The sequence below is a fragment of the Macrobrachium rosenbergii genome, chromosome 43 (assembly GCF_040412425.1).
Source record: "Macrobrachium rosenbergii isolate ZJJX-2024 chromosome 43, ASM4041242v1, whole genome shotgun sequence".
Classification (NCBI taxonomy): domain Eukaryota; kingdom Metazoa; phylum Arthropoda; class Malacostraca; order Decapoda; family Palaemonidae; genus Macrobrachium; species Macrobrachium rosenbergii.
The window spans coordinates 46,740,301-46,750,424 of record NC_089783.1 but is presented as its reverse complement, the minus strand read 5'-3'; the positions used below and the strand labels follow the sequence as shown (position 1 = coordinate 46,750,424).

At 37.1% G+C, this 10,124-nt stretch overlaps 1 protein-coding gene across 1 annotated transcript in view; it reads right to left on the bottom strand.

Moving 5' to 3' along the window:
* Window positions 1–372: 372 nt before the first annotated feature.
* Window positions 373–10,124, bottom strand: part of LOC136828861 (polypeptide N-acetylgalactosaminyltransferase 10-like) — a 54,607-nt gene continuing 44,855 nt past the window's right edge. Inside the window, exons 6-12 of the mRNA XM_067087139.1 lie at window positions 9,725–9,842; window positions 9,055–9,165; window positions 7,916–8,026; window positions 7,256–7,366; window positions 5,896–5,991; window positions 3,180–3,326; window positions 373–2,666 (exon numbers count right to left, since the gene is read on the bottom strand). Coding sequence (XP_066943240.1) covers window positions 2,484–2,666; window positions 3,180–3,326; window positions 5,896–5,991; window positions 7,256–7,366; window positions 7,916–8,026; window positions 9,055–9,165; window positions 9,725–9,842 — 877 coding nt within the window. The 3' untranslated portion in view covers window positions 373–2,483. The remainder of the gene's footprint in view (window positions 2,667–3,179; window positions 3,327–5,895; window positions 5,992–7,255; window positions 7,367–7,915; window positions 8,027–9,054; window positions 9,166–9,724; window positions 9,843–10,124) is intronic.

Here is a 10,124-nt window from a genome sequence, read left to right as displayed (position 1 = left end):
TCTATGTCGACCAGGCACAGAACACTGAAGGATATCGAGGAAGAAGTGGACGACAGGTCATTTAACTTCTAGATATATTTAGCGATCCTAGTAAATGTACTGTTCCTCTGTTCATTACGAGTTTTCCTGGGAACGACCGTCAAGAATGAGGGAAACAAGACGGTTTAGAGGCTTCATCTGCAAGGGTCTGAACTTGAAGGGAGTCCTCACAGCAGATAACATTTCTTTTCTAACTGTACAAGAACGCTGTAGTTTGACACTGCACTTCACAATTCGCACAAAGCTGTGTTGTAACTTTTCTCTGAGGAGGTAAATTCAATCTATCTTTACAAATTCTAGCTTCCACTTCGCAAAGGTTAAACAATGAAGATCTGACAATCAAAATAAATTTTACTATCAAACACACAAAACTGTACAATAAATCACAGCAATGATTGCAATAGGACAAAGTAATTCATCCTAAGGTTTATGTATCACAAACACCAGCCAACAATCAGGAAAAAAGAAACAGACTCTGAAACTTAAGGACTGAATAACCAACAGTTTACTTATTCAGTCTCAAACATCTCACATTAATCATCCTAAACAGTTAATTTCACCAGTGGAGAAGGACAGCCTTCTTTAAACTTCGTGAGTGAATCAACAAAAGAAATAGGACAAGCTATGCTTATGAACTCAAGATTAAATATTGCATTGAAAACAAAATCATGTGAGCACTATCACCCTCAATAAAGAGTGTTCTTAGAGATTTTAACTGAAATATTTACATTTACTTTGCTTTTTAATCAAAGGTGAACAACAAAAAGAATAAGCCATAAAAAGAATCATTTTGATAAGGTGACATTATACTCCTACAAGAATTAACACTATCCAGAAGATTCACGTCAAAAGTCCTCATTACATCCTGCACCCATTCTCTTTCCTAAAATAAAACACAAGTCGAATTATTAACCACAACAGTCATGTGCACTACTGATAACTTCGCAATCAGTTATGCAAACTGAATTTAACACGTTTCAACGCGCAGTAAAGCACAAGATTGGAGGAGAAAAGTGGAACAAATTATGTCACCATCTGTATAGCTTTCAAGGTGATCCAACAAAACGAAGGAATCAGTGTTTTCTGGGAAAAAATTGCACAACCATTATTCCAACATTGTATATTTAAAGTACTACTCTGACTAGACGGCATATCACTAAATGAATCAAAGTACTGTAGACCCAAGAAAGTCAATTACTGTAAGAAAAGTTCGAGCACATATCTCGTCACCTACTGTAACATATACATGCTCATAAATAAGTATAACTACTCCATTTATAAATTACTACCAAACACACATACAAATAAATATAGCCATTCATCCTTTCTCGAATGCCTAGCTTCTGGAGCAACAATACAGTACTTCATATAAATATATTCATCTTTCAAATGACGAGCGAAACAAATTAAAGTAAGATTACTGTATCTCTTGGTCACTTGCACTAACTGGAAGGACACCTTTATAGAATCTAGCGTGTACTGACAATTAGACAATGCCCATATGTTTGTGCTAAAAATTATCTCCATGAAGTTAAAATTGCGTAACAGCCAACAATTTATGCTTAGTCCCTTCTGATCAATTGGGGAATGCAGGTAGACCCCATTTCATACATTTTCTTTAAAAAGCATTAAAGAATTAATTCTAAACAGTGTATGCATTCATCTCTACCGTTAAAAATACTTCTTTGCCTTCCTAAAACATATTACGGTATTTTCTTTATCATGAACGCTAATATTAAGGATACTCTTGAATGTCTTCTTCCATTCAGACCTATCATTATTATTATTATTATTCAGAAGATGAAACTTAAGGATGAGAGAGAGAAGATACAATAGCACAGTCCAACTCTGCAAGAAACGACAGACACCCCATCATTATAAAAGCAAGGACTATACAAATCAGTGGAAAACAAGAGCATGAAGAGAATGTCACAGCCTGAAGGTACAGGAAAATTTATGTCATCATTATTCAAAACAAACAAATATCCACATGAAATAAGTCACTGACTTGCAAGGCAACCTTCCTCAGAATTAAATGCCATTATATGAAGATAAGAAAGAGAAAAGACGTTACCAAAATAGCTTCTGCAATTTGTAGGAATGGATTCAGTTATAAAATCTATGTGACTCCTTTTTAACAACTTAAAAGCAGCCAGGATTTCCTATATAAAAGGCTTCTTTCTATCAGCAGTCTTGGGGATGTCACACTCATTCTACTAGCAAGACATTCATTCAATCCATGTCTTTAGTTACAAAGAACATTTATAGTTTCCAAATTTCCTAAAACAAATTAAGGCAAATATTAACTTCCACGGCACTTTCTTCAAATTTTAGGAATTAAATACTTCCTTATCTCAATTTTGTCAACTAGAACACAGTATTCTGCACTTCAGTAAACAAGTCATACAAACTGATTTTGTATCTTTACTATTAATGATGTCAGATCATAGTGCTTCCCTGTTACCAAATGGAGGGAATTCTTCGGCAATTTTTTTCTTGTTAACAAAAGCAAACTCCCACTTCTGCTCCTTCTTGTTAGGATCACAGACAGCCATTTTAAGGGACTGTGATTCAGCCACGGCTTCTACACACCATTGGGGGCTTTCACTTTGTATCACCTGAGTTTCCTGGAGATAAAAAAAAGATATAGATTTTCATGGGTAATTCCAGATATGAAGATGACAAAATTACAACAAAAACTGAACATTTCTGACAATGGTCTAAGAATATATGAGCAGTTTTTAAAGATTTTGGAAAGAACCTCCTAAAAATGTCATTTCAAAAGGGCAGAAGTACCGAAGTGGTTTGAAAAGCCACTGCAACATTGCCAACTATTAAGAAGCATGATATTATACATGATTTTATCCATTAAAATGAAGATCCAAAGATACTTGTTAATTATTGGTTATTTATGCACTGATAATTGGCATATCACCTTCCCTCCAAGGTCTATTGTACGCACAAAAATAAGAGTTAAAAATAAATGTATAATGAGAAAATAACAAACATAAATCAATTTATATGTCCAGTTGATTTATACATGGACCACCGCAAGTCTCTAGATATATCCTTATGACAAAGCACAATTATTCTAAACCTATAATTAGTATATGGATAACAGTGAGGGACCTCATACATACCGGGTCATATCTCCAGGTCATGGAAGGAACATGTTCAGAGTTTCGACAATTGGTCATGCTGGGTGGCCTCCCCGTGGATGGGGGAACAGCCCAGCAGAACTGTTCACTGTGGATCCTTATGGTTTTCCTCCAGCACAGAGAAAAGTACTGCAAAAGGCGGGCAAAGTTTTAATGGGATAAGGAACTTGAATAAAATTCTTAACACCATAAGCCTTCGTTTCGTCAGCTTCTCCCATACGTAAACAAGTTCTTTCCGCTCTTCTCTATCATGTGCAATTTCTGCCTGAATTCAAGTCTCTGTCTTTATCTCCCCCTTTCCTCCATGATTTCCTAAGCCTTCCTACAGGTCTTTATCCTGCTATTCTCATATCTACCGCTGAACTACTGTTTCTCCTCCCTTCTCATCGCCTATCCAAAACCACCACACTCTGATATCTCAGTCTCTACACTAATTCCTTATTCCTATCGTATTTTGGCCATGATTCTTGACGTCCTTTGGTCACATCCTTTCAAAATATCCTCCATGCAGTTTCAATGTTTCTGCTGCAAGGAGTAGTAGGTCTTTGCTATCTATACCAGTGGGACACTTATTTACCACTAGTCTAGCTGTATCTCTCCATTTCATCCACATAGCAGCTGCTGCCCTCGCTTACTACTCTCTCAACATCTACTACATAGTTTAGTGTGTCTGCATGATAACCAAATCCCTTACCTTTTCTTAGGGTTCTTAGGTTCACCCTCTTCCAAATTTGTTGTTGTAGTGCATTTCCATCATTGGAAATCTCTCTCCCAGTATATTATGTAATCCTGAGCACCTCTTGTGGCAACACCTGCTAATTTGATACACAATAAAGAGTTCATCCCCACAACTTTTCCACAACCTCCACATGGACACTTTCCTGACATAATTTTTTTTTTATTTTCTTTCTTTCTAGTCACCAAAAGCTCTGTTTTGCTTATGCTGACTTTTTGTTCTGCCCTTTCCACTGCACTCTTTCACATTTTAAACGTTTCCTAATATATCATTCTCAGATTCTGCTGTTAGGACTAGGCCACCTGCATAAAGCAGCTCCATGGGGATCCTTTTTCTGCACTTCTCTTTAGCTTCTTCTTCTATTACACAGCAAAAAGGGCTCGGCGCTGATCCTTGCCTTGGATACCAACATTCACCTCAACTTCTTCTGATACTACCCACCACTGCCTCCATAAATCTGCTGTTATGGCAGAGACATCAGTACCCTCTGCCTTTTCAAGATCCAGAAATGTCGAATAATCTCTTCTTCTTTGCATGGAACATTTCCCACAACTGCCTCATTATAAAGACTGCTTGTGCCAAGAGATTCTGGCATAAAATCTGACAAGTATTGACTTCAACACTTCATCATCTTTTCTTCGGCACCTTTTACAATGTTTTAACATACTCAAGTATTCTTCCTCTATAACTCTCACATTCCATTGCATACCATTTTCCTTCTTATGAAATTACTGAGGCTCTTTCCCTGTTCTTTGAGTCTTAGCTCTTCCCCTGTTTTTGTTCTCATCGATTCTAGCCAGTCCAGTCATCTGTTATTCCGGATAGTCCTCGAGTTTTCCCATCTCGAGGCCCACTTTAACCTCTTCATCTGTTACGTTCCATACTGATCCCTCTGGTGTGGTTACACCCTACAACTAATGTTCATCATCCAGAAGGGTTTCACAATACTGACATTAGTTTCTCCTTTTTTATATTTTACAAATTTTGCCTATTTTACATCTTTTCCATCTTTCCTTAGCCACTTTGCAACCCTGAATATTTCATCCTCACCTCTGCTGTGCTGAGATTCTGATTCCATTCCTCTCAATGCCTCTTTAACATTTCCACTTGTCTTTTGTCTTATCTTTTCATTACAAACATCTCCATCCTCTTCCCTGTCTATCCTCTGACAAGGCTCGAAGGCTCTCTTCCTCTCTTCAGTTACCATTTGCACATCTTCATCCCACCACCATCCGCGTGTGTGTGTTTGTGTAAGCCTTACCCAATGTTACCCCATAAAATTTTCTTATCATCTTTTGTATGCCTTCTTTCAGCTATTTCCAACGACCAATTTTTGTATATTATATTTGCTGTCACTTTCCTCGATATTCCTTTTTGGCCCCTTTGTTTTTCCTGCTTCCATGTTATTACTCTTTGCAAAGGCTCTTTCTCCACCTTCTTCCTAACCCCTCACTACTGAATTGGCTCACAACAATCTACTTTGCGTTACACAAGCCTCAATCGAGATAACATTACAGCCCTTTCCTTTGATGCTGTTCGTAACTTTCATGAAGAGAAATTTTCAATTTTCTATACTGCAACAGAGTTCAAAATAAGTGTCTTATGGTTAACAACGTCAAAGCAGTGCCAAGGGCATCTGATCAAACTGAGACATATCGATTTGTTCCTACTCAAAATTTACAGTATTCTACATCAGTCTACGTTTCTTCCTGTTAAAGTTTATCTTGGTACAATACATGGAATCCTAGACTATAAAGGAAAAAGGGAATTCTGGGGGGAAAATGCATCATCAGACAAAAAACAAACTTGGGTTTTATTCACCAAACTTTACTACACAAATAGAAAATAATGTAATAATGCAATAATATGAACTGCTAGAAGAGTCGAAACTATTTCTTTTTAATCTACATTATTGCAGTGACCATTAAATGATAAAAAAACAGAACACCCTGTGACGCTTACCTGAGAGTAGCCCCCATGGCATGGATAAAGGATAACGTCTCCATACTCCTTCCCACCATTATCCATACATAAAGATGGTGATGACACACTTTTTATCTTGGAAGAAAAATAAATACACATTAATCATCACTATATTAAAATGATCGTCAGAGAATTAGACAGATACGGTAAGTTACATATATTTACAAAGAATGGGATAGTTCCTCATTGGATGGGTCGATATCGTCCTCGGCTAGCACTCTGCTGGGCCCGCGTTCGAGTCTCCAGCCGGCCAATGAAGAATTAGAGGAATTTATTTCTGGATGGGTCGATATCGCCCTCGGCTAGCACTTTGCTGGGCCCGCGTTCGAGTCTCCAGCCGGCCAATGAAGAATTAGAGTAATTTATTTCTGGTGATAAAAATTCATTTCTCGCTATAATGTGGTTCGGACTCCACAATAAGCTATAGTTCCCGCTGCTAGGTAACCAACTGGTTCTTAGCCACGTAAAATAAGTCTAATCCTTCGGGCCAGCCCTAGGAGAGCTGTTAATCAGCTCAGTGGTCTGGTTAAACTAAGGTATACTTACAAAGAATGGATAGTGATAGTAGCCAAATGAAACTATTCCTAGTAGAGGATGTGCAACTGGAACTTCAGAAGTTCAAGTGAAGATGCAATGCATTACTACCTTGATACAATTCTTCTTGTATTTTAATCATTTACTGACATTTTTATTTATTTATTAATATGTTAATTTATCTGCTATTCTAATAACTGATCTCTTCTCCCAGTATTTCCCTTTATTTTCTGTTACTTCTTTCGAATGGACACCATATTCTTTGGAAGCTTGAATTTCAAGTCAATGGCCCGTGTGGGCTTGTTCCAAATGAACAGGGTTCATCTTCTGAATAATAATAATAATAATAATAATAATAATAATAATAATAATAATAATAATAATAATAATAATAATACTATCTTTTTCCAATATGAATATTAGCCAGTTGCTGACCAACATCGCTGAGCCTGGAAAGCGAATTGTTAGGAAAATAGAACAGATCCTGTATAAGATAAATTTGCATAATACAGCCAACCTTTTTAATAAGACCTGTTTAAGAGAGGGTCTATTTCCTTAGAATAATTCTTCTTCTTCGTTTAACGTGCGTTTTCCCATTTTTTTATATGGGGTAAGCACGATGCCTTCTTCTGAAGAACTTTGATTTGGCGTTGGGGTAGACCATAGCCTCGATCGGCTGCCCTGCCTAACAATAATAATAATAATAATAATAATAATAATAATAATAATAATAATAATAATAATACAATATTATTTGTGCCTTAGCCACACACAATCTTAGGTACTGTCAGCTTCATGTACTTACAGTGCCATTACCAAAGTCTGGTGGCTCAACTGGCGGGTACTTCTCAAGTAGATCAGGTGCTACTTCCGTTAGAAACCACTTGAAACTTTTGCATTTCAGTCTTTTGCGTATCTGCAAGAAAATGTCATTTGGGTTATTAATCCAGTTGTATGGCAGCCAAGTTCATACAGCCATTATCAATGTGTATATAAGTATGTCTACTGAATACAGTTTCTATATTAAATATTCTGTAAAACTTTTAAATTCATACAATCATCCTTAATGTACATATAAGTAAGTCTACTGAATACATTTTGTACATTAAATATACTGTGAAACTTTTGAATTCATACCATCATCAACATTTAAGTAAGTCTACTGAGAACAGTTTCTACACTGAATATACTATAAAACTTTTGAATTCATACCATCATCAACATGTAAGTCTACTGAGCACAGTTTCTACACTAAATATACTGCGAAACTTTTCAACTCACACAATCATCATCAATATACATATAAGTCTACCGAGTACAGTTTCTACATTAAATATACTGTAAAATTTTTAAAAACTTTTGAATTCATGCAATCATCACCAACGTGCGTATAAGTAAGTCTACTCAGTACACTTTCTACACAAAATATACCGTGAAACATTTATTCTGTAAAACTTTTATTCACCTCTAGTTCCCTTGATACGTCGCCAGCATCAACCTCCCGCAAATGTGGATTTTTCCTGTAAAGGGATTCAGCATATTCGTCCATCCACACCACAGCAACTCTTTTATAATTCTGCAAAACAGACAAAACATTAGACGGCGTTCTTAACCGGATGGAAAGGTGTCTCGCAATACCATATCTGTTTTGTCCAAATAGACAATTTTTTTTTTTCATATTGTGTGAACTTGCACATGCTCATGTAACCTGCAACAAAAGGAACTTGGGGATCTGATTCTCAACATTAAGAAACGCTAAGTATAAATGACGATACTCGCCTGGAGAAATGTCAGTCTTTCAGAAAACAGCCTATGAAAGGCTGAAGGCATCATCTTTTTAGCATCAAAGTCATCAACAGATCAAATAATCCTACTGGAAAAATGAAATTCCAGCCTCAAAAAATGGCCATCCCGTGAAATAAATTTGACTTTAACATTAACTGATAAAAGTATGTTTTTTTTTTTCAGGTATACCACTTCTGCAATAAAACCAGTGTTATACTGTATCTCTAAACAAACTTTATATATTCATTATGTACTCTGAAACTTCAATTTGGACTAGTATCACAAACTCTAATCTTGTCATGTCTTCCTCTGTCCTTACTCCTTTTGACAGCTTACGGTTTTTCATTCTGCATTTATTCTTGCGAGAATATTCATTATAAAACGTCATTAAAAGTGTACTTCGAGAACATATTTCGTCAATCTCATATAACTCTGAAGTAGGAAGGAACAGAATTTTGACCACAATAACAGTAGGGATCTCCTCCAATACAGAACAAATATCAGACTTCATTTCGGGTAAGAGACTTTTTCTGCAATGTGGTTATTCACAACAGGACTTCAAGAAAAAAACTCTAAACTGTTCTAAAAGCCATTCTCTCAACTCGATTAGGCCCAAGATTTACCTGATTTTAAGTAAACCTCAATGTACAGTCTTCGAAATACAAGCAACAGTAATTTGGCTCCGGACTGAGACCGACACAAAACTGATAGAGTACTGTATTGTAAATCGAACATAGATACATATGAATGAGACATTAACAGAAACAGAAGAAAATCACTAGGAGCATTTCATGCATCAAACTGTCACAACTATCTGACCTTACTAAGATAGTCCCCTTTGACCGATGGCCTTCCCTTCGGAGCGTGTCGGAATACGTGACCCACTCGAGAGCAGGGCGCGTCTAACATTCGACCACCACATTGCCAAATCTGAAAAAGAAGCGCATCTTAGTAACACTGTGAGGTTAAAGAAGACAGAACTGGGTACTGATTGATCTCTTATGTTGTTTTAGATTTAGCTGGCCTTGTGCCAGCACGGGCTCTTGCTCCTAGAGCAGCCCGTAAAACGATGACCTGGGCATAAGGTATACACAGCAGCGTGCGGACGGAAACGTGGTGCCCGACCCCAGGTCTCCGTGACCCGCACGCCGAGTGAGAGCAATTTGTTTCTTAACAGTCATTCAAATAACAATAACAAGAGACATAATGTACATACAGTGATAAAATATATATAGGCGAAAAGGCCAGGAAATTCTACATACAAGTATATACATGAGACTCTTGTTGCGTTGATAGGTGCGATACATGATCGTAATTAATGGATAAAGAAGACGTCTTCACAGCACCATTTCCTAAGACAAAATATTCACAGCATCGTAAGACAATGTTCTATATTCACTGCATGTAATGGAAAGACACAGCATGTCCCAGACGGATTTTCACGAAGTTCTGACCACTGGAAATTTCTTTCCCATGCCATGCCACTCACCTTGAAGGAGAGGTCATACTGCTCTCCGCCCCAGATAGCTAAACCGGGGTCATAGCCTCCAAGCTCCCAGAAAAAGGTACGGCTTATTGCGAACAGTCCGCCATTCATGACAGGATTCCTGAGAATAAAAAAAACAGTTTTCAGTTCAGAAAAGTGACAGTTGTCGACAACTGACCAACACTACATTTGGTAGACGTCAAAGAATGAAATTCCACGGTTTGCTAAGAGTTTTATCTCGGGTACAACTAAGATATGGAATAGTTTGCCTTATGAAATTGTGATATCCTCTGCCCTCTGCTGACGTCTCCTTACTTTCAAGTGTATCTGGTTTTATTTTCTGTTCCCTGATAATCATTTCTCTTTACCTTTTCCTATAACTTGTCTCTTTCTGCTGCCTGAT